This window comes from Amphiura filiformis, chromosome 16 (genome assembly GCF_039555335.1).
Source record: "Amphiura filiformis chromosome 16, Afil_fr2py, whole genome shotgun sequence".
In the NCBI taxonomy this organism is placed as follows: Eukaryota; Metazoa; Echinodermata; class Ophiuroidea; order Amphilepidida; family Amphiuridae; genus Amphiura; species Amphiura filiformis.
Genome location: NC_092643.1, coordinates 63,531,300 through 63,557,148, shown reverse-complemented (window position 1 = coordinate 63,557,148; position 25,849 = coordinate 63,531,300). Strand labels below are relative to the sequence as shown.

Genomic DNA, 25,849 nt, shown 5'->3' with positions numbered 1-25,849 from the left:
TAAAAGCCTTGCGATTTCACTGAATATTGTTGCATGTATTATTGTTGTTATTATTAGTATTGGTATTAGTTCATAGTTCATTTTCATATGTCCGTCAATAAGAAGCATACTAAAGAGAAAAAAATATAATGATATGGGGGAAGTACAACAACAAGTAACAAGCCTGATAATGTTGACAAAACATAAATTATAATATGTGACATGATCTGGTCCATGGGGGCCAAAGGCAAATTTGAAATTGAGATAAAGGCAAAAATATAGAGTAAAAAACAATAAAATACATAAGAAAATACACATCACAAAGCTTCAGAACTTTAGAACCAAGTATGCTAGACCTTCGGTGTTTTCAGTAAATGATAGCCTATTGTTTGTATAAGGTAATAATTATAGTAACTCAATTTTTAAAAATGCCTCCTTTGGCCCCCATGGAGCAGATCGTGTCACATATATCTTAAAATACATAATAGGAAAAACGCTGCTACAAAAGACAAAAACACAACAAGCATAAAACAGCAAGAAAACTTAGTTGTTCATGTACTTTAATTTACTTCAACAAATTGATATAACAATTTCATTTATATAATCATCGATTTTATTACCATATAGAAATGCCAAAAATTAAAGCAAGTCAAATTTTTGTAAATCATTTTAATTTTAAATAAATATGATTTCAGAAGATTATGATTTCAGAAGATATAGATATAGATATCAAATTTCTTTCAAATTGTCACATTGTTCTTCAAATTTTAATTCATTACAGATTTTGGGACCAACAAATAGAATGGTTTCTTAACGCGGCTGTGTACTCTAGACACTATTTCTTTCGCGAAATTGAGTTTTTTTATATGTTTGTACTTTGTTATGTTTTTTATAAATACAAGGAATGAAAATCCAGATTTATAAACTCCAACTGCAATATTTTAAGGATTTTATTTCACTATTCCACTCGTGTTTGAAATTTAAAAGGAAAGAAAATCTTTGTTGTACCAGCAGGGTACACGCGCGCAACGCGATTTTTGCGTATCGCGCAATTTGGTAACCCACAGATACGCGACGCTTATCTGCATGCGTGGCGCATCTTATGGAAACACCGCGGAAGCACTGATTTCACAAAAACCTAGCGGTCAAATGGCTCTGTTTTAGCTGATAAAATGTGATTTTTTTCAAGTTCTTTCCCCCGATTTAAACATCAAGATATGAATAGATTTCGCCCAAACTTCTCAAGGGGCTGTGGATTTACCCGATGTTCACGTAATGTAAGGTAGAAAAACGAGAACTGCCGCATTCTCCTGTAAGCTTCGATCAAAGTGCAAAATGTGACCACTTTAAACTTCAACGGCCTTTATTTCAATGTTCATTTTCTCGGTAAAATGACGATTTAGGTACACGATAACTCAATAAATACAGCATCTATAGGTAAGCAATTATGCTCATCATAAAAAGCATGATTGACTTAAGAAACGGTTTTCTCATTTTTTTATATTTTGGTCTATTTCCAATTTTAGGCATCATTTTGTGCAAATAGGTGGTTGTGAATTTTAAAAAGTTCATTTTGATGCCTTATGTGGTCAATATCTCCAAAAATAAGGCCAATATCAAAAAACTAAAAAAACCGTTTTTGGAATGGTGCCTCAAGATTAAGAAAAAAGCAAAACAAAAATTTTTGGAAAGAGTGTTTTTTTTTCAATCTCCCAGCTTTCATCCACTCTTCCTCTATTGAAATCCATTTCAATCTCTGTTAAGAAAGCACAAGGAGATAATGCAGTAATCTCTCCTGTTTTATTCTCAGGCTAACGGTACCTAATGGGTCTCGGGCCGGATTTCGACGTCCCACCCGCATCTGGGGTCCATATGTATCTTCAACATTAGCTGCTTCTTTAGGTTATCCTATATCTATAAATAAATAAATAAATTTCGGAATTTATATAGCGCATTTTTCCAGAGGATTCAAATCGCTGTAATTTTGCTGCGTGGTGAATCATCACAATCAGATCGCATCAACTAGGCTGGTTGCAGCCGAACCTGGCGCAAACCTATCCGCACTTTAAAACCAAGTGCACATACAGGCCTTGGGTACGACTGGGGCTTGAACCTGTGACCTCAGTAGTGCAATGCGAGGGAACTACCGCTGCGCCAACTCGCTCTCCCTAATTATCTCCAACCTGTCGATACTACGTTCACATAATGGAAATTTATTGGCTTTAGCCCCATCTCGGGATATTTTGCACTGCCACCTCCGAATTGAACTGGATGCTCTTCTTCCCTTCTGCTCTAACTGGACGTTTCCGTACTCGAACTCTCCTTTCTCTCGTTCTTTCTCTCCCAATTTCTTGACTCTGCAGGTTTGTCCTAATTTGCTACAGGATCATCTGGTTTGGGTGCTTCCATTGATTCTTCAACCTCCGGTAGCAAAGTCTCCAAATCAGACGGTTTCTCTACCGAGACTGGAACTTCGAAGACCCATGGTTCTAGCTCTGGTCCTTCATAGGGTTTGAGCTAGACGATCTGCATGCACGACTTTTGGTTTACTTCTGGCTGTCTTCTGCATGCGGAAAGCAACATCCTTACCACAAGGACCTTCCCATGGCAGTGTCAGCTTCTTGGAAGCTCTTAGACAATCCAGGTCTCTTCTTGTCATCAAATAGCCACACCAACTGACCGTCTTTATGTGTTCAATGGTCATAGTTTCGCTTCTGGCGCCTACTACTCGCTTCAAATGCACGTCTAGCCCTATGCCTTTCATTCTTTCTCTTAAGTCTTCTGCATAGTCGGGGGGGGTCATACACAGGATTGTTAAAAGAGGGCTCGACGCTTGCACGCTAAACCAGTAGTACCGCTCATGCAATCTTGACAAGGTTTTCTCTCTACCCAAATGGTCTGCAGTCTTTGATGCATGCAGTGCATCCAATGCCTTCCTCCTTAATGACTTGGTATAGCCATTTCGAACTCTTTGCCATCACTCACTCTCCCATCGCTTCAGAAGGACACATCGTTAACATGTGCCACTGACCCCAGTGCAGTATGTCCTTAGTGTAGCCAACTGGTGTGCTTACCAGCCACACCATCTTCGGTTTTGTTTTCCCCTTCTTATCTTTCCTGTTCTTGACTGCCATTCAGTTAGCCTCTTTGTCCATCTATTGTCCTAGTCTTGTCCTCTCTACGAGCTATGTGACTCGCCCATCTCCACTTTGCCTCTTTGCTCCTTTCAATGATATCTTTGGCATTTGTTTTGTCCCATATTTTAACATTCTTTACTTTGTCACGCATGGTGATGTGTAGCATTTTCTTTCCATAGCATGCTGTGCGAGCTTGAGTTTTTGTTCCAAAAACTTTGTTGTTGTCCATGTTTCACAGCCTTGGGTCATTGTAGGTAACATACACTGGTTGAAGACTTTTGTCCTCAATGTCATTTGTCACATAGGACTTGTTTGTGTCTACAAGGCAGTTCCAGCCAGCCTTTATTCTTAGCATGACTTCTTCTCTTGTGTTGTCTTCCATCTTTACTGTCTGGCCTAGATACTTATAACTTTCTACATATTCTATCTGTTCATTCTCGATTTCAATGGACTTAACTTGTATGTCTGGTAGTTTGTCATGAATTTAGTCTTCATTTGTGTATATTCAGTCCCATCTTCTTGCTCTCCTTGTTCAAGCTGTTTAGTAGTTGCACCTCCATATCTTTAACTGATGAAGCTGTTAATGCAACATCATCTGCAAATCTCAGGTCTGTTAGCCATTCTCCGTCAATATCGACTCCTCTCAGTTTTAGGTCTAAATTCTTGAACACTTCTTCCACGGCATATATTGTATCACCCTGTCTTACACGAAGTTACAACTCTTTTGGTGTGTGTTGGTTTGGATACATCATTTTCAAGATGAATTATGACTGTTGCATCTATGTATATGTATATGTCCTCCATGATTTGTACATATCCCTCGTTGACTCCATAATCATAATCTATCAGTTGTATCGATTTGCCTTTTCTATATTGGTCGATTTCGTTCAATGCATGAAGATGAGCTGTATAGTTGAGTAGCCCTCCCTGAATCCAGCCTGTTCTCTTGGTTGATTCTTATCCAGTATTCTCTAGAATACGGTTGTGTATCATTTAACGCATGCATGGGACAGTCAACTTATTGGTCTGTAGTAGCTTGTAGTTCTTAATATCTGCTTTGTCGCCCTTTTTGTGAAGCAGTATAACTTTAGCCTCTTTCCAGGTTTTAGGTATCTTTTTCTGTTGTCTTTCTTGATGATCACAAGAAATGTAAATTACGTTATAGGCCTATGTTATATATTATGTTGTTATACAATCCGACTAGTTGTATACTTATATCTGCACCGCCTACCTTGAAGATGTCACTGGTTAGGTTGTCAGTGCCTGGAGCTTTGTTATCTTTCATTTGATTCACTGCCAATTCCACTTCAGTTTGATCAATTGTTATATCCGACTTGTTCTGATTTGATGTTGAACTGTACAGATCTTGGTATAATTCTGCACATGATGTAAAAGCGTATGTTCGAATAAATAAATAAAATAAATAAATTACGTCTAAAATTTCTTCTTTATCAATTGTGATGTTGCCATCCTTTTGTCTCATTTTGCCTATTCTGGTTTTCTTGCTGTTCAGTTAGGTTTTGACATCTGTTTCAGTCCTTTTCCACTCATCAGGATGGTTTCAATTTCTTCTCTTTTTGCTTTCTCTCCCGTCTCTTCTCAGTGTTTTGACAAGCTCAGTGTATTCAGTTTTTGTTGGGGGGGGGGGGGTATTTTGTCTTCCATTTCTTGAAGTTTCTTTCTTTTTGTATCCATATCCTCTATTCCTCTATCACGTCTATGATTGGTGCTATTTCTTCAGCTACCTCTATAACTGTGCTGGATATGAGGTCATACTTGGTATCCATATCTGCACTCATGCAAAGCAAAACGATTTTTCAATTCAAGTTGGTACTCTTGTCTCCTCTCCTTGTCTCTGCGGATGTTCAATTTATTTTTCTTTCTGTTTCTTATGATCTGAAGCCTTGCTAGTTTCCTATTGATGCGTATCTTTGCTCTGACCATCCTATGGTCTACACTTCCAATGTCTACACTCGTGATGACTCCACAGTCTTCTACAATTCCTCTCTGGCTAGTGCTACTATAAAGTATGAAGTCAATTTGGTTTTAAATTTCTAGGTTTTCCCATGTCCAGTATCTATTTTTGTTCTTTTTGAAGTAGGTGTTTGCGATGATTAGTCCTTGTTGTGCAGCAAACTGCAGGAGCATGTCCCCTCTGCTGTTTCTCTCTCCTATCCCGAACTTTCTCATGATGGACTCCTCTCCATGCGTGGGTGTGGGGATCTCATCTGTGTCTGTTGATTCAGCCTCCTCTTTTTCTGCTTGTGTGTCCTGTTTAACACCAACTTCTTCAGCCACTTTGGTGTCGATTTGGGCAATTTCAGCCTTTTCAGAACTTTCCGGCTCATTCTCTGGCTCTGTCTGGATCCCAATTTCATTCATGGTTATTCTTCTACTTCTTTTGCCATCTGTCCTTCTCATCTACCACACTGTGCGCAAGGACACCTGGATAAACCGTCAGGATTCCGGTGATGTCTACCTGGGCATAAATCAAAGCTTTGCACTACTTCTAACCACCTGACAAGTGGAGCTGTGACATGTCCTCACTTTCACTTGGCCCCTCCCAAGTAATGTCTGTACTTCTTCAAAAGCTCCACAATTGCTAGCTCTCGGTCTTGTCACACAGTAGTTTCTCTCAGCTCTTTTCAGTGATTTGCTACCATATGCAATCACCTATATCACCATTGTAAGGCATAAATGCAAAATTACTTGCATCTACGTCCAAGATGTCCAGTCATCATGGCCATGCTGTCCATTTAGGGTAAGCTAGAATTGGGTTGCAGTTATGTTATGTTATCAACGCGTCCTTCACAGCTTTCTCACAATCGTCGTTCCACTCAAACTTGGCACTTTTTTCTGTCAATCTGTGCAATGGTCGTGAACATTTACTCTTCATTTACTGCGACGTCATCAGTCTCCTGCATTGGAAATCAATTTCACTTCGAACGGGGGAAGGACCGTACAAGGCAGCATTATACCAACACAATTTCTCTTTTTTCAGGAGAAATACGAATAAAAAATTTGCAACGAGTGTCAACTTGCAAGTCAGACACTGGTTCAATTAGTTCCTGTCTCGATAGCTAATTGTGACTTCTTCGAACATGGCCTTATCTTCTTCTCTTCTTGGACTGGTTATCCCAACTTGGTGTGACTTAATTTCCCTTGCCTTCCCCCCCAAATGGTCCAAACTTGACCTCAAATTGGCTTTTCCCCTTCAGCATCTTATCACGCCATAAGGGGGTGACTGGCTTTGCTCCGCAGTGTCACTATCTACGTGTCCTCGGACTCTGACAGCCTACTTCCACTCCTTCTCTGGATAGCCACCCCATATTCTCAGACCCGTACTTCCGCTCAAGCTCCCTGTCTTGCAGTGCTCGCAACTCTGCCTCTTGTAGTCCGGTCTCCCGTCTCGAACTCTCAACTTCGCCCATCTTTTGCGAGATTTCAATTTGAAGTGCTTGTCTCTTAGTGTTCTTCCCCCACTCTTGTAATTCTTTCCACTGCCGCTCTATATATTGTGCTTGTGTACTTTCATCACGTTTTCTCTTCATTTCTTGTCCCAGCCTCACATTCCTACTGCTCCTGACTCTCCTAGATTTGGTTTGGCGGATGCGATATCGTCATTTTTGACGTTGCCATTGGATTAACACACAGTGTCATCGCCCCGATATCTTCATGGCAGAAATCGCCATGATATAGGTTGAATCCACCGCCACGCATGGCCATTTTGTTCCGACCTGTTTAATAGTTTTGAGTCGCATAATGGGCCGAAGGACATCTGACTAAGGCTTCTGACAATAGCCCGGTGACCATGGGTGACTGACCTCGCTAGTGTGTGAGTGACCATGGTACGCCATATCTCATCTGCTTTTATACTACCTCCACGATTGGCCTATACACTGCGCTATATAGTCGGCACATATAAAATCAGAATTATTGTCAGTTTTTGAGTTCAAGACGCAAGCTTCTTTCTCAAGACGCTAGCTAACGACTGTCATATCTATTCAAAACATATATTCAAGTGCAAGGAACCACATCTGGCTTCTTTAGACGAAATCATTTACGGGAGATATTCATCATTTTCTACCCGGTATCCAAAGATTTTCGTCTCATATCAATTCGTGCATAGCACATTCACGTGTATCGATCCCGGGTATTGATTTTAGTATCTCTGATGCACCAAGTAATTATTAGCCAGTCGATGTCGGTGTGTAACACATAATCATGAAATCTTCACAAACAATATTAAATTTGTTATGTGGTGTCAAAGCAAAATTATCTTACTCTAAAACCGTAGGGGTACGACAAAGTACCCAACTGTAAATATGTTGTTTTTTAATTTATAACTGCTAACCGTCTATTTTGAATGGGGCTGTCAGCCTTGTATTTTCGCCAGCCTCGGACGTCACGTGTCGCGTGTCCGACAAAGTTTTTGTGGACCAAAGAATGGAAAAAAGGCTATTGGCACCGGATTTTGTAGAATGAGCGATATAGTTCCGGTGGAGTAATTCTGCGCACGGTCGCAGGGAATGACGGATTTTCGGCGCACGTGCGCTGAAACTCCCCTCCGTATATAGCTCCGGTGGAGTAATTCTGCGCACGGTCGCAGGGAATCCACGGACGGATTTTCGGCGCACGTTTTAATCATCTCATGATTTGTTATGATTTAATATTATTAAATGGTAGAAAGTATGAAATATTATTTAGGGCCTATATGTTTAGAGTCAGTTCTGCGCATTAAGTTTCATGTTTAAAAACCATGTTTAAAAAAATAACTTAGAAAGTAAGAAATTTATATATATATTTAGAGTCAGAACGGTGGAGTCAGTTTTTATAGTCAGTTCTGCGCATCAAGTATCATGTTTAAAAAACATGTTTAAAAAAATAACTTTGAAAGTAAGAAATATTATATATATATTTAGAGTCAGAACAGTGGAGTAATTCTGCGCACGGTCACAGGGAATCCACGGACGGATTTTCGGCGCACGTGCGCAGAAACTCCCTCCGTATATAGCTCCGGTGGAGTAATTCTGCGCACGGTCGCAGGGAATCCACTGACGGATTTTCGGCGCACGTTTTAATCATCTCATGAATTGTTATGATTTAATATTATTAAATGGTAGAAAGTATGAAATATTATTTAGGGCCTATATGTTAAGAGAGTCAGTTCTGCGCATCAAGTTAAAAACCATGTTTATAAAAATAACTTAGAAAGTAAGAAGTATTATATATATATATTTTTAGAGTCAGAACGGTGGAGTTTTTCTGCGCACGGTCGCAGGGAATCCATAGTCGGACTTTCGGCGCACGTGCGCAGAAACTCCCCTCCGTATATATAGCTCCGGTGGAGTAATTCTGCGCACGGTCGCAGGGAATCCACTGACGGATTTTCGGCGCACGATTTAATCATCTCATGAATTGTTATGATTTAATATTATTAAATGGTAGAAAGTAAGAAATATTATTTTAGGGCCTATATGTTTAGAGTCAGTTCTGCGCATCAAGTTTCATGTTTAAAAAACAAAACATAACGTGCGCCGAAAATCCGTCAGTGGATTCCTTGCGTCCACCGTGCGCAGATAATCCACTATCGGAAGTTCTGCGTAGGGGTCGCAGAAGCTCCACTGGTGGATCATGTACATACATGCCAAAAACATTAATGTGTGTGAGAAATTTTTGAAGCCCGCTGGAATTCTTTATGCAATACTTCTTTATGCAACTACATATATATCAACATAAACGAAAAAAAGATATTTACTAGTACCGAGTATCGTCTTACATTCAAGCTTTCATTTTCAATATCGTGCAGGTTTTCAAATTTGAAAAAACCTGATTAAATGTTTTGCAAGAACCAGATTGGTTAAAAAGAACAAAAAAGATCTCACAGAACAAAATATCAAGCCCGTTGACACTAGTGCGCATTGTGTTGAATGATCTTTCTTTCAAACTTGGAATGAAGTGAAATGATGCATGCGTTATATAATCGCTCATTTCTTCGCAATCAGTCAACCGATTCCAATAGAATTGGCGTATAAGATGCAAAATAAGATGGGACACGCGCTGATATTTAGAATTTTGGATTGTGATGTCTATTTCTCATTCGCCCGGAAGTTTTTTCTGGGACAACCTGTATACAGGCACGACAGGTGATGAGTGCAGCCTGCTTTATGAGGCCCCAACATGTTACTAGTATCCACTGTACTCATGTGTGACTTCTAACAAAAGGCGCTAGTTCCCGTAGTATTCCTCATTCAATCCAATTCAATGCACGACCTCTGGGTTACCTGCATGTCTTTGGCGGGCTATTTTGAAACAGTGATGGTTGCACATGCACTGCAGGTACTTCTTTTGAAAGTCCTAAACAAGGTATAGCAGTCGCTGATATGATATGCAGCTTATAGAACACGGATAACCTCTATTGAGCAATATCATAGACCCTAGATACAAAATCTACCATATTGTGCACTATCCGGGCGTGTATCATCTATCTGTTATCATCTTCAGCCGCGCTGATGTATTCGATAATAGGATTAATGTAGAAGAGAAAACAATTTCTTTTTACCGTTGGTATCTGTCGTCCGGCTGATTTGGTCTCATATGTAAGTTTGTAATTAAATGAAAATAATACATGAACATAATATTTTGTTCGGTTGTTGTCTATTTGTGTGTTTACGTGCGTTAGGTTTTAGGTTATTTTATGACCTCTTCGATAAAAAGCTATAAAACGGAATCTTTCATAGATTTTAGGTTTCGAGATTTTACTTTATTTACTTACTTACTTACTTACTTTTTTAGCCGTTATCAATCCACTGCAGGATGAAGGCTTCAGCATGATGTCTCCATGTGTCTCTGTTTTGTGCTGGTTGGTACCAGTTCACTTCTCCCAGTAGTTTTGCAGCTCATTCCTTCCGTTGGCGCCCTCTATTTCGCTTCCTCTCATAAGGTGTCCAATTTGTGAGTGTTGAGCTCCAACGATTGTCTTGTCTGCGGCTAATATGAACGGCCCAGGTCCATTTTCTGCTTTTAATGGTTTCCAAGATGTCTTGAACTACGGTCTGTTCCCTGATCCATTTGTTGGTTTTTCTGTCCTTGTAGGTGGTGTTTGATATGCTTCTTTCCATGTTGTGTTGGACTGCTGCCAGTTTTCTTCCCATTTTTGAGGTTTAGGGTCCATGATTCTGCCCCATATGAAAGAGCTGGGAGGATGCATTTGGTTGTAGACCTTTTTGTGAGGCATATTGTGAGATTACCTTTCATGATGGTGCTGTACCTTCCAATGGCTTGCCACCCGGCTTTAATTCTCCTTCGAATTTCAGAGTCTTGGTCTTTGTCTCGAGGAGAGAAGTGTTGCCCAAGATATACATATTCCTTGACCTCGATTTCAAGCCCTTTTACTTTCACTATCTTTGAGACTGTTTCTATTCTTGACACGACCTTCTTCATATTAATTTTTAGTCCAATTACCCTGCGTGTCTCGTCCAACTCTTGCAGCATTGTTTCATTTTAGGTTGCTTGATATAGTGACAATTATGTCATCTTCAAAGCGTAAATGACTAATGTGCTCTCCGTTTATGTTGATTCCTTTTTGCTCCAGTCAAGTGTTTTGAAAATTCCTTCTAGGGTGGCTGTAAAAAAAAAGCTTGGGTGAAATGTGTCTCCCTGGCGTACTCCCTTCTTTATCATAATTCTGTCACTGTCTTTGTTCATTTTGATTGTGTTGTAGCAATCTGAGTAGATGTCTTTAAAGATCTTCAGGTATGCATTGTTGATTCCTTGTGCATTCAGAAATGAACTGGTATGTTGTACTCCTATAATTTGAAGTTTTCATATACAAAACCAAAATTTTTGACACTGACCTGACAGTTTCGTATGTCTTGGACGACATACTTCTTCAGAGTGATTGGTATCCCATCATCCTCTGTGCTGGTGGTAACACAGCTCCATCCCTTGGGGCGTGGTCTTGAGGAGAGGGTCATACACGTGACTTAAATGGTAGGCCCCCTCGTCCCTGTTCATGACGGCCGGGCCTCTCTTACGTATCCAGATTGATTCTCTGATGAAGCGAGTACTCGCATCACACTCCTTCTGTAAAACTTTGGTATCGTCCCAGTTGATGACATGGTTCTATTGAATGGCATGATCCGCTATGGCTGACTTGCTTTGCTCTGTAACTGACTCTTTTCTGGTCTGGCGCGTAAAGTTCTTTTTGCCCCTTTCCACTTTTTCCGTTTCTTTTTGGTGTTCCTTAAGCCGGGTGTTCAATTTTCGGCCGGTCTCATATGTACAGTCACAGTTTTTGCAAGGAATCTCGTAGATACAGTCAGTTTTGTCTAGAGGGTCAATTTTGTCCTTCGGATGAACCAAAAGCTTCCTCAGCGAGGTGTTTGGCTTCATGGCAGTGGCAATGTTGTGCTTCTTGAACACCCGATTGGCTCTCTCAGCCACGCCTTCGACATATGGAATAACTACAAGTCCCTTGGTCTGCTGAGAAGTGTCTTTGGTTTTGTTTTTGGTAGCTTTCGAAGGTTTGTCCCTGATCTTCTTTTTGACTGTCTCAATTGTCCACTCTGGGTAGCCACACGTTTTCAATGCTTTCTTGATGTTGTCTTCCTCTTTCTGTCTGTCTTCTGTTTCTGTCACGATCTTGTCCATTCTGTCCAGTAAGGTGCGTACTACTCCTAACTTGTGATATATTGGGTGGTGGGAGCTAAAGTTGAGATACTGGTCTGTGTGGGTAGCCTTGCGGTAAACCAAAAGTTTGACTGAGCCATCCTCCTTTCTGACGATGAGCGTGTCTAAAAATGGGATACGGCCGTCTACTTCCTTCTCGTAAGTGAACTTTATGCTGTCTGTTGGATCAGTGTTGTTCAGGTGGTCTGTGAGGTTGTCAACTTGATTGTCTTTCACTATTTCAAGGATGTCGTCGACATACCTCTTCCAAAGCATAGGCTTACAATTCAAGGGCGCTGTAGCGATGGCTTGCTCTTCTAAGAATTCCATGTACAGATTAGCTGTGATTGGAGACACTGGGCTGCCCATAGCTGCGCCAAACAATTGTCTATAAATCTTGCCCCTGAATGAGAAGTATGTTGTGGTAAGCACAAAAGCCAGGAGTTCCATCACGTCATCAACTGAGAGCAGCGTTCTGTTTTTGAGAGACTTGTCTTTAAGCAGGCGTTGTTTTATGACCTCAAGCGATTTATCCACAAGCGTATTAGTGAAGAGCGACACCACGTCGTGAGAATTAAAGATCTCTCCCTCCTCTATGGATCTTCTGCAAGCTGTTTGGAGTTCTTAACATGGTGTTCCGTCTGTCCAACTAAGGGAGCTAAGATGTCTGCTAGCGCTCTGGGTGTATTGTAGCTGATAGAACCTGTATAATCAACTATAGGTCTCACTTTGTTGCCTTCCTTGTGGATTTTGGGGGTTCCGTAGATCCTAGGCACATTTTCTGCTGTGGGGAACAAATGGTCGTACTGCGATTTGGTGATCTTCTCTTCCTTCTTCAACCTACTCAAAATGCCTACAAGTTGACGCTTGTAGCGTGGAGCTAAGCATACCTTGTAATTTTTGTTCATACTCATCAGCCTGCATGACAACTGTTGCTTTGCCTTTGTCTGCCGGAAGCACAATGATAGATTTCTCTTTGCGTAGCTCATGAATCGCCTGTCTTTCCTCTTTGGTGATGTTCTGTTTTGGTGTTTTTTGCACTACCATTTAAGTCACGTGTATGACCCTCTCCTCAAGACCACGCCCCCAAGGGATGGAGCTGTGTTACCACCAGCACAGAGGATGATGGGATACCAATCACTCTGAAGAAGTATGTCGTCCAAGACATACGAAACTGTCAGGTCAGTGTCAAAAATTTTGGTTTTGTATATGAAAACTTCAAATTATAATTATCTACAAACCTGATGAATCTCTTCACATGTTGTACTCCTGTCATTCCTCCTTTATTTGGTTGATGGTGTGGATGTGATCTATGGTTGAAAAGCCTTTCCTCAAGCCTGCCTGTTCCCTCGGTTGATTTCCATCTAGGATGTTTTCAAGTCGGTTTGTTAGTATAATTGTCTACAGCTTGTACAAGTTTGAGAGAGGAGATTGATGGGTGTATATGGTTCTTTAGGTTTCGCTTGTCCCCCTTCTTGTACAAAATAATCATAGTGGCTTCTCTCTTTTTCCAAAGTCACCCATGACTATAGTTAATTGAGTCTTGTTGTTCTTTAATAGTTCAGTTATTTCCTCGTAGTTTGTCCACCTCTTCATCGTCGTGTGTTGAGGTCGGAGCGTAGAATTGGATATTTGTATCTCTTGTTTATTTTTATTGTCAGTTGAGCTAGGCGTTCATTTATACCTTTTACTTCAGTTATATTTCCTGTGATGTTTTTGTGTATCAGGAAGCTCACCCCTGATTCACTCTTGTCCTTAGTTCCAATGTGATAGAAATGATGGCTACTCTTTAACTCTGTGAATACCAAACAAGATGTATACCGAAGATTGACAGAAGAGATGACGTTTACCAAAACAGGCATGTTATGTACTTCGTTCCCCAATTAAGATCAAATCCGTGTTTTTGGTTTTCAGATCAATGTTTTATGTCATGCCGATAGATAGCATCTTGAACTTAATATGTATGTTTCCACGGATGGAGCAGTTGGATGCGCCCACATACGTAAGTTTGTTTGTATAAAGTTAAAATTAAAATATACATGAACATAATATTTTGTTCAGTTATTGTCTATTTGTGTGTTTACGTGCGTTAGGTTTTAGGTTATTTTATGACCTCTTTGATAACACGGAATCATTCATAGATTTGAGGTTTCGAGATTTTACAGAATCCATACCAACCAAAATGTCTACCGAAGATGTACAGAAGAGATGACGTTTACCAAAACAGGCATGGTTTTCCCGGTACCTCGTTACCCAATTAAGATCAAATCTCGTTACAACAGATAATGAAAGAATCCGTGTTTTTTGTTTTCATATCAATGCTTTATGTCATGCCGATAGACAACATCTTGAACTTAATATGTATGTTTGCACGGATGGAACAGTTGGATGCGCTCTCATGTAAGTTTGTATAGTTAAAATTAAAATATACACGAACATAATATTTTGGTAAGTTCTTGTCTATTTGTGTGTTTACGTGCGTTAGGTTTTAGGTTATTTTATGACCTCTTCGATAACACGGAATCATTCACAAATTTGAGGTTTCGAGATTTTACAGAGTCCTTACCAACCAAGATGTCTACCGAAGATGTACAGAAGAGATGACGTTTACCAAAACAGGCATGTTATTCCCGGAACTTCGTTCCCCAATTAAGATCAAATCTCGTTACAACAGATGATGGAAGAATCCGTGTTTTTGGTTTTCATATCAATGTTTTATGTCATGCCGATAGACAACATCTTGAACTTAATATGTATGTTTCCACGAATGGAGCAGTTGGATGCGCCTTCATAAGTAAGTTTGTAGTTAAAATTAAAATATACATGAACATAATATTTTGTTCAGTTGTTGTCTATTTGTGTGTTTACGTGCGTTAGGTTTTAGGTTATTTTATGACCTCTTTGATAACACGGAATCATTCACAGATTTGAGGTTTCGAGATTTTACAGAGTCCTAACCCGCCAAGATGTCTACCGAAGATGTACAGAAGAGAGGACGTTTACCAAAACAGGCATGTTATTCCCGGTACCTCGTTCCCCAATTAAGATCAAATCTCGTTACAACAGATGGTGAAAGAATCCGTGTTTTTTGTTTTCAGATCAATGTTTTATGTCATGCCGATAGACAACATCTTGCGCTTAATATGTATGTTTCCACGGATGGAGCAGTTGGATGCGTCCTCATATGTAAGTTTGTATATAGTTAGGATTAAAATATACATGAACATAATATTTTGTTCAGTTATTGTCTATTTGTGTGTTTACGTGCGTTAGGTTTTAGGTTATTTTATGACCTCTTCGATAACACGGAATCTTTCATAGATTTGAGGTTTCGAGATTTTACAGAGTCCTTACCAACCAAGATGTCTACCGAAGATTGACAGAAGAGATGACGTTCACCATATTCATGTACTTCGTTCCCCAAATAAGATCAAATCTCGTTACAACAGATGGTGAAAGAATCCGTGTTTTTTGGTTTTTATATCAATGTTTTATGTCATGCCGATAGACAACATCTTGAACTTTATATGTATGTTTCCACGGATGGAGCAGTTGGATGCGCCTTCATATGTAAGATTGTAGTTAAAATTAAAATATATATACATGGACATAATATTTTGGTAAGTTCTTGTCTATTTGTGTGTTTACGTGCGTTAGGTTTTAGGTTATTTTATGACCTCTTCGATAACACGGAATCTTTCATAGATTTGAGGTTTCGAGATTTTACAGAGTCCTAACCAACCAAGATGTCTACCGAAGATGTACAGAAGAGATGACGTTTACCAAAACAGGCATGTTATTCCCGGTACCTCGTTCCCCAATTAAGATCAAATCTCGTTACAACAGATAATGAAAGAATCCGTGTTTTTGGTTTTCATATCAATGTTTTATGTCATGCCGATAGACAACATCTTGAACTTAATTTGTATGTTTCCACGAATGGAGCAGTTGGATACGTCCTGGCCTGTCCTTATCATTTTTAATTTTTGGTTAATAGATTAGACATTTTAGTAGGCCGAATAACATTTTGATTTGCGTGTAGCTACATTTTGCGTAGTGAATTCCATTGATGTGCAAACTTCTTGTAATATTGCAGTATGGGCATAGTATGATCTACAGGTTTCGCGCTATTTTGTGACTTAAAAGGGCATTTCGTGATCCACTGCATCATCCCCCCACTTATCTAAAAACAAGTTGGCTACATAATGTTTATGTACAAAAAATTCTTGCAGATTAATTCGTTTAGCAAAGATATCGTTAAATATGAATTTCGTTCTGGTATACCAGAACAAAATTATAACATATTGTCTATGGAGCAGTGTAATACACATAAACCATGCATAACTCGCAAACGCAAAATCGTAATCAACTGAAATTTGGGAATAAGCTTTTTTCGTAGATCTATTGAAAAAATGTCATAAAAAGAGGATGTTAGGATCACGAAATACGGTGCATTGACCAGTTTCTTTTGTAACCGCGCGTGGTATAGTATCGGTTCTGTCATTCACTCATGACTGACCAGTGAATTCGATTGTTGGTGTTCGAATCTGGTGTTCAATTCACGCATTTTGCTTTTGGTACCATTGAATTAATTAGGCTCTTTGATATAGACTTGTTGCAGTAAATTATAGTGATAAATTGTTTTTAAATTCGGTGGGGATACTTGTAAATGTATTTGAAATAAATTAAATTTTTGCATTTTGAAATTTGAATTATGGATTTTAAATTTTGATATTTTGTCTAGAAATATAAAGGAGCATTGATTGGATTGTATTATATATCAAATTCTGTGATCAAGTCCATGCTTCATCTAATTTAAGACTAGATATTTCTTGTGATTTAGATCTGACGAAATAGAAATGTCGAAATATGACATGCATAGATTGGATATTAAATATTCAGACATGCCTGAAGAGGACATAGACTCATTCATAGATAAGTTCAAGAATTATGCTAAACTGCGAGACTATGCGGCACCAAAATCAGCGCTTGCTCTTAATACCAGAATTGATGGTCACGCAAGAGTATTTTTGGATACAATACCTACTGATGATCAAGATACGCTCGATAAAATCCATTCGCTACTCAAGACAAATTGGGGGGGGGTGGATTCTTGGCGTTGGGGTGTCGAATCAAGACTGCTGTCGCGTAAACAACTCGCATCGGACGCGTCTGATATTATGCGTTGGTGCAAACAAATGCAGAAATCTGACTCTCACTAACTGTCTACTTTTGTAAGAGGACTTTTGCCATCTTTGCGCGCTTTTGTATTTTCAAAAGAACCTAAGACTTTCCGAGAAGCCTTAGACGCGGCAAGATTAGGTCTCTCACTTCGCCAATAGTGACACTGAAAATGCTATTGCTAAACATAAAGAGAAACCCCGTGAGTCTTTAAATGAAATTCATTTAGCATTGAATTCAATTACAGGTGTAGTCTCAGCATAGCCAAAAGGATTGAAAAGTTAGAGAAAGAAAAAGTCGGCAGAGGTTTCATTTTCCTCTCTAAATCATATACAAAAAGATGAGTCTCCACCATGTCAACCTAATTTTAGGCCTATAAGGGAAATTGTGTGTTATAGGCAGTAGCGTAGCCAGCGGGGGGGGGGCAGAGTGCCCCCTGACAAAAAGTGCCCCACAGACAAAAAATGAAAGAGAAAATCAGGAGGGTAAAGGACAAGGAGCCCCTTTTCTAGCAAAATTCAGGGCCAAAAGAGTGTAAAATACAAATTTTTATTCATCACACCAGTAGTTAAGAATGGAGACAAACTTTGACATCTTGACCCAGCCAACTACAGAACAATCACCCTACTGTCAATCCCAAGTGTTCTGCAGGATGGTCTTGAATAGAATCCAAGAAAACATAAATTGCCACTTGATGGAAAAATTGAACCTGAACATGAAGGAAGAACAGTGTTGTTTTCGTAGTACCCGAGGTACCAAAGTTGTAGTAAGCAGTAAAGGAGGTATCATAGATGCAATGTTGTTGTATGGTCGGGTAATCATTGAAAAAGCCCATACCGATCCACTGCAATTTTATTGATATCAAGGCAGCATCTAGCGAGCAATCAAGCAAATCAAACTGTTCAGTTATGGTTTGGCAAAATCACCGAATGGTTCAAAATTGTAGTTGGTGTGAGACAAGGAGAGTTCCTCTCTCCAAGCCTATTCAGCATATATATACTTTGAATTTGTGATAAAAGAGGTCCATAACCTAGGCCGTGGAACCCAAATGGTCGAATTGCATGTACACACAAACAGCATACCCCATGGTGATGATACAATCCTCATGGAAATTGTATTCAAAAAGCTACAAATTCCCACCAATGACTCGGCTAAAGGCTGCAGTTGAAATGAAAATCAACCCTACAAAATGTAAGATCATGTCAGAAGACTCACGAGACATCACACTTGACACCACCCCAATTGACAAAGTAAAAGATTTTGTTTTTTCACTAGTGCAGCAGTGTATCCACAGTAGAGGAGGATGTCAAACGACGCACAGCCTTTGTAGACTAAACGCACCTTCTGGTCAAATCAAGACATCTCAAGGACACTCAAAGTAATTGTTTATAGAGCCCAATATTTTTTCTCATTGCCACCTAAGGAACCAACTCTTGGTCTTTGCATGAAATACACAAAAACAACCATAAGCGACGAAAGCAACGTTCCACGTGAGAAAGATCACATTGAAGGAGCTTTAAGGAAGTGCGATGACCCGGACTGGCCCTTGAGCAGGGCAAAAGAAAAATAGACACTAAAAAGTCTCACTAACCCTCAATGAAGATTCGGGACAAGCCACTCGCAAAATCCTGATAACCATCTCATATTGTGCTGGTGTCTCTGAAAGAGTAAAGAACATTTACAAACTCTTCGGCATTACAACCGCGTTTAAACTGGGAAACAAATTGCGCGTAAACAAGCCCCCCAGAGACAAACAGTCCAACCTTGTTTACGGTTATAAGAGTGGGGATCCGGACTGCACAGAAGCGTATGTAGGAGAAACAAAGCAATCCCTCAAAGTTTGACTTGGACAGCATAGACGTTCTAGTTCTATGCTGAACATCAAACACAAGGAATATTGGAGTGGAGGAAAGGGACTCGAAGGAGAGCAATGGGACACGCAGTCATTTGCTCATGAGATAAGGTATAGATAAATGATAATCACATTTATTTCTTGTATTATAATTTTCTGAAAAATTCACAGAGGTTATAAGAACACGAATACGTGCATCGTTGTTAACGTGAAAAGCATTGTATGCATTCTTTAACCCGATCAGATTATCATAAATATTCATAATTGGGTAGATAGACTTTCAATATGTCCTATATATGACTTAAAACTAAAATATAAATACTTGTTTATATGTTCTATGATACAATTTACATGTTCTTGTTTGTTTTTACAGGAAATTCATCAGCAATGGGATACAGGTAAAACTATTGGCGATTGCAGTAGCTACAATCCAGCAACTGTACTGATGTTTGCTTTGAGCAGCTTTGGAGCTGCTTTAGCGTTGGTACCAATTCTATTACCAGACAGCCAGTGGCTGGAATCCATAGAAATATATCGTGCTTCGCTACGAACTCTTTTGTCCATAATTGTCAGCATTATTTGTTTGTTATTGGTGTATTATAAGAGAAAATCAATTGAACTTGGTAACTGGCCAGATGTAGGACTAGATAATAAATAAAATGAATATATTTCGATGTTTTATATGGCGCCTTTTCCCAGATCTCAGACACGGTTGTTTGATGGCATGTAAAACTGGATCATTTTAAAGAAATGTTGAACAATGATGGCGCTATTTATGTAAATTTATGTATCTTGTTTGCATCTTTCCAAGGGGTAGACACTTGTAAAATTGTATTAGAACATCAGCAAACAGACTAATAAATCACAAGGGAATTTTCAAAAAACTTTTTATCATGAAATATAAGTAGGCATATCACCTCAAAAATAAGCGCAGCAGAAACACGTTATTTAATGTTTCTACATGAATGAGCTTTATTAAAGCATCAAAAATCAAAAACGAAATTGAAATCGGTCAATGCATTGTGATGTAGTGTCAATTTAAAGATGCTCGTAAATGGAATAAAAACCTGCCACAAAATGGCTGTAATGACAAAATTGGCACATTCCGAGATTTTGACGGTTTATTTGGACGCTTGCTTGAAAAAGCAGCGTTAATTTAAGTATCGCAGGTTAAATGCTTATCTTTCCTGACTTCGTTAAAGAAAACAAAATTAAAAAATCTATCATTGAATAATTATAATAAATTAACCAAATGTACTATTTTAGCAATTTCGGCCAATCTGCAGACAAATTAAAGCTGAAAAAATGACCAAGTCAGGCTAATTAATATGCAAAATTGATGCCAATAGCAAACCGTACATGATATCAGGGTGCGGTTTTTTTGCACACATATGTACACAAAGTTCTTTCAATTGATAACAAAAAATACACAAAAAGTAATTAATTATGCAAATTAGCTAATTACAGCTAATTATGTATTCATGATATTATTATGTAAATTAGGCATGAGTAATTTTGGTGTTTTTTAATTATTTAATGAAAGTCTATTCATTCAACATAAATTTGTCAAGTATGAACCTGTTACGATGTTGAATAAAGAAACTGCAGTTAATTACTTGAAAATAATACAAAAAAATACAAAGTTTGACATTTTGATGGTGTCTGGAATAGAATATTCTTTTTTACTGTCAACATGGTATGTGTCACCATTATTCAAAGCCAAATCCGAAAAGCAAAAATAAAAATTCATTTGCAATGAGACTTTAAATTAACATTTTGTTATCTGGATTAACGTGGGAGGGCAAATGGTAAAAGGAATCACCATTGCACTCTAGTGCGTATACAAAACTAGTATGGCCTTGGACACACACAATAGCTTTAAAGCTATTGTGGTTTTGAAAACTACTCCCTATGGAATATCGTTGATTATAATGTTTTAACTAGTTTTCCTCAAGTGCTTCATTCAATGTCGACGGAAATAATTTACATGCTAAGAAAGATTAGTATTTTAGCTAACTGGTGGTAGGTCAGACTATTTCAATAGGCCTATATTTAATGATTTATGAGCGATCGTCAAAAAATCCATAAAACAGGCAGTAATTCTTGAACAAAGCAAAATTTAATTTTGTCGGATTCAATGGTAGCTTCAGAAAGGTTTCACATACCATATATTAAAAATTCAAACAATTGGGATAAATGGAATGACATTGATGTTTTCCAAAAATCAGCCGACTTTGATGCGCGCGCTTTTTAATTCACTGTTATGCTTGCATGCACAGTGTGGCAGAATTATTGTGCAGCCACTGTGACATACCTAATATGTGTAATATAAGGTATAACTCATATTTTTTTAGAGGATCAAAGCGCTGTAATTTCGCTGCCATGGTGAATCATCACAATCAGATCGCCGGCATCAACTAGGCTTGTTGCAGCCAAATTTGGCGTAAACCTATCCGCACTTAGATTGTAACACCCACCAATTATTTATGCAGCTCCCCAAATTCCATTGGGTGAAGGAAGTTTTTGATAACCAACCAACTAATCACCGATTTTTGAAAGCAGGAGGAACTCGAGATCCCGGAGAAAACCTGCGAGAGCGAGCATTGAATCGGGATAAAGCAAGTGTACTTGAGTCCTTGGGCCGCGCCGGGGCTTGAACCTGGGACCTCAGTGGTGCAAGGCGAGGGAGCCAAATCGCCCTCCTATCATGACCACAATGGAAAATGAATAACAAATCCAAAATGGCTCCACGTCTTAAAATCAACATTGGACCTTATACTTCATGTGTTGAAATTCTTATGCTCCTACTAAAAAGTGCGCAATGCTTTAGCTTAGCAGCTGTACTATCTTTTCGAATTCTCCTAACAGCTTAAAATTAAAGAAGCAGATATTATTCTAGGTCCTTTTGCGATGAAAGGGCGGAAATATGCTACCCAAGTGCGTGTGATAATAACACAATTTCGCAATCTCAAGCAAAAAATCCCCCATTATTGTGCAATGCCAGTCTCATGGTAAACTAGATTTCATGCACCAGCTTTCGATCGCATAAAAAGTGTCTTGAACCCAATAAAGAAATAAAGGAAGTGGGCCTACTTTGACAGGGTGGTTTACATGTACACACTTGCCATAGATATAGCAGAGCTTTTCTAGGACCAAACAGTGCAGCTTGTGTATACATGAAGTTTTCCGGGAGTCGTGTTCAACTTTATATTGTTCTTCTTTGACGTTCGCATTTTTTCTTGCTTACGATGGCTTCAAGTTACAGACGGCATAATTCATCAAGGAGGAATACATCAGTTGCAGTAAGTTCTCCTATTAACAAGACAAGGGTCTTTTATAAACATGGATACAAAATACATTACGAAATACAAAAACATTGGTCCTTTGTGCGGAATTAATTATCGACAAAAATAGCGCTATTCATAAATATGTACAAAACATTTCTGCCATTTAAACAATTCAATTAAACGATTATCGGTATTGTTATCTTGAACCTTTCTGAAAACGAACGATATGCGCTCTTATCAAATTCACAGAGGTTATAAGAACACAAATACGTGCATCGTTGTTAACGTGAAAAGCATTGTATGTATTCTTTAACCCGATCAGATTATCATAAATATTCATAATTGGTTAGGTAGACTTTATGACTAATAGAATATTTGTTTATGTTCTATGATACATTTTACATGTTCCTTTTTGTTTTTACAGGAAATTCATCAGCAATTGGATACAGGTAAAACTACTGGCGATTTCAGCAGCTACAGTCCAGCAACCGTGCTGATGTTTGCTTTGAGTAGCTTTGGAGCTGCTTTAGCGTTGGTACCAATTCTGTTACCAGACAGCCAGTGGCTGGAATCCATAGAAATATATCGTGCTTCGCTACGAACTCTTTTGTCCATAATTGTAAGCATTATTTGTTTGTTATTGGTGTATTATAAGAGAAAATCAATTAAACTTCGTCACTGCCAAGGTGTAGATAATGCCACGATCATGACCACAATGGAAAATGAAGAACAGGGCACTGATTCTTTGATACCCACACCTCACGAAGCACCTGACAAACAAGCCAAATATATGTTAACTACAATCATCATTTTCGGAATCTGCAGTCTCGCGAGTAGCATTCTTCAAACTGTAATTGAACCTATATATAAGTCTGTTCTTCGTGATATGGTATATTGTATATTCGATGTTCTTTCGTTGTGTTCTCAGATGATCTTTTTCTTCTACTACATTCGTGAACGTTTACCAAATATTCGCGGACTTCATTATGCCATTGCCGTGCTTATTGGAATCAAAATAAGCACGTGGATAGCAGTTTCTCTCGCACCTCTATGTGATCATGGTGATACAAGCGGCGGGAACACAAGCGGAATCGAACCGAAATCGAACGATACTAATATGACTGATGTTAATCCAGTGCCCAATCCAGTGTTAGCATTTTTTGATGAATTTTTCGAAACATTTTATACTGAATTTCACACCATTGTAGTTGGAGTTTTATTTTACGTTTGGCATTCCATGGATTCGGAAAAATTCAATCCACTACCATCCCTCACGAGAATAGTTTCGAATCAAAATGAAACAACATTCTTACTCTGTGACTATTCGCTTGAAATTGATATTGGTATGGAACAAGACAGTATTGAAATCAGGAGGCGAAACCGAGCCAAATTGTTGTTTATTTTACTTTCGACAGTTTTGGCTACAGGGTACGCTACAATATGTATATTAACTACAAGAGACAAAGTTTTTACACAACCTGAAAATATCTACATTTATCGCGGACTAACTTTATTTTACTATTCTGTTTTTGATATTATTGCTATTTGTGTACTGTATAGCCTTCGCTCACAAGCTGACACCAATTCGCCTCATTTTAACAGTAGCGAGTATATACTTTTATTTACAGCATGTAGCGAGTCTGTTTATTACTTTTTGAGAGGTGTTGCTTCCATTGGTTCCTTAGCGTCACGTGACAGTCTGTCCCTAGATCAAACCGAGTCTACTCTTCTGTTTCAAGAAGATGTTGCTGTAGTAGATCATCTAATGGCGGGAGTTTTTCTGTCATATTCGTTTGTCGCGATCACTAATTGCTGGATGCAGACAATGCTGTTAATAGTATTAAGACGTAAACAAGTTTCAGCACTTGTCAAAAATATCTTAATTCTTTTTGCTGGCGTCAATTTTGCCGAGTGGCTACAGAGTGCAATTCTTCTAGGTCTAGCAAGAGAAGACACTGTTCCAAGGTTTACTCCAGTAATGAATAGTTTCTTTGGACCAGATATAGCTCGAATTTTCATATTGATTCTTTTACCTACGTACGATGATATTATTTCGTTTTCATTCAGCAATTGTGTCAGTGGAACTCGTTCACGAAACATAGTTTAAACGACTGGTTAGGCAAAAAAATTAAAGGTCTGTTTGCCCTTTCAGCTCAAAATTTATTTCAGTCGGTAGGTATCTCTTTTTCTCTCCCTCTTTCTTCACCCTCGCTTTCGCCATCTACTTCTGTCAAAAGCCAAACGTGTCGCACCATACATTCCGTGTGATGAAACAGGGAAGTTCACATCATTTGCTCAAAATGTTGATGTACGTCCCCTTCCACGACGGCTCCCTGAATAATATGCTTCTCAACTCCACCATCCATTCTTACAATGTGGCAAAAATAGCGCAATTTTCTTTCAATGAGTGATAGACTTTCTGATGTTTTTAAAGTCCGTGCCAATCTTATCCAGAATCCAGATGTTTGTCTTCTTGTCTTTACAAGATACTCTTAGCAGCATCCTATAGCACCACATCTCAAATGCATCTGTCTTCATCCTGTCATTCGTTGCCATTCCACAGGACTCACACCCGTATGTAGCAATTGAGAAGACTGTTGCACGAAGCAACTGTACCTCGAGATTGATTGATAAACCACGACTCTTCCCGATCTTTGACATTCTCTTGTTGTCCTTGCCATAGCTAATCTTCTTTGGGCTTTTGATCTTTAACATAGTCTTGTTGTTGCTAATCTTTTTTTTTTTATTTCAGATGTGCTATAACCTTTGTTGTCCATCATTAAGCTCAGTTCCATTTCTATCAATAACCATTACTTGAGTATTCTTGGCATTTAGAAGAGAGCATTTCTCCTCACTGCCTTCCTTGATGCACACAGGGTGGTATCATCAGCATAGCGTTGATTTGTGATATTACTGCCGCCAAATTTGACTCCACACAATGCTGGTCATTTCCTTCCCGAGACCTTCCAGAACAGAACTTCCTACAATAGGCTTTGATTCTGATCCTTCATCACTGACAGGTGTACTCTGAGTAGCATATCTCTCCCAATAGCAGTTGCAGTTGCTTTTTGCTTTTGAGTTCTTAAATGGTCTAGATATATAATGTGAATTAAAGTGTTTCCGTACTGTTTTCTTAAGCCTTTTTAGAGCGTTTTATTTGAGGCGCCCCATGAATATGCCAAACATTGTTTGTTCCCCCCTCTCGGCTTGCTAAAAATTGCCACCGCCCTTGCAGCTTTCGGCTTCCCAAAACATTCTTGCCCCCCCCCCCCAAAAAAAAAAATTTACAGATAATTTCACATGGAAAAACAAATAAACAAGTTCTGTAAATTGTGTGCTAAAAATAAACATTTTGTTTACCAGGGCAATCGACAATGATCGATGTACCAGTTATATTGCTCATAGATACTTCCGTATCTAAACTATGGTTTGCTTCGTTGCGGAATGATATCAAAGAATGTATCAGCAGGGTATTACCATCATCATCATCAGTCGGTTTCAGAGCAGGGGGGGCGACTACAAGTTTCTTCCAACTTCTGCGATCCTGCGCCAGAGATAATAATATTTAGTCTGTTTGGAATATGCATTCTATCAACAAACATCGCTGCCGACCTGGTCTCTTTTTCCTTATGGTGTGGTATATATTAAAGAGCACATGCAACAAGTTCGTCATTGCATCTGGCATGCGGAGTATGTGCCCAAGAAACTTAACTTACTCGTGTTTCAATCCCGGTTTCAATACG

General features: G+C 38.9%; 3 protein-coding genes across 3 annotated transcripts; 1 reads left to right on the top strand and 2 right to left on the bottom strand.

Annotated features, from left to right (window-relative positions):
• Positions 1–10,139: 10,139 nt before the first annotated feature.
• Positions 10,140–10,610, bottom strand: LOC140172804 (uncharacterized). The gene has a single exon (XM_072195931.1). The coding sequence runs from the start codon at positions 10,608–10,610 to the stop codon at positions 10,140–10,142; it is 471 nt and encodes a 156-aa protein (XP_072052032.1).
• Positions 10,611–11,240: 630 nt separating this feature from the next.
• Positions 11,241–12,236, bottom strand: LOC140172803 (uncharacterized). Its single transcript, XM_072195930.1, has one exon. It carries the CDS (start codon positions 12,234–12,236, stop codon positions 11,241–11,243), a length of 996 nt encoding a protein of 331 aa, XP_072052031.1.
• A 9,775-nt stretch (positions 12,237–22,011) lies between these two features.
• LOC140136328 (uncharacterized) lies at positions 22,012–25,805 on the top strand. Its single transcript, XM_072158055.1, has 2 exons — positions 22,012–22,121; positions 22,531–25,805. The coding sequence occupies exons 1-2, from the start codon at positions 22,068–22,070 to the stop codon at positions 24,211–24,213; spliced, it is 1,737 nt and encodes a 578-aa protein (XP_072014156.1). The 5' UTR covers positions 22,012–22,067; the 3' UTR covers positions 24,214–25,805.
• The last annotated feature ends 44 nt before the right edge of the window (positions 25,806–25,849 follow it).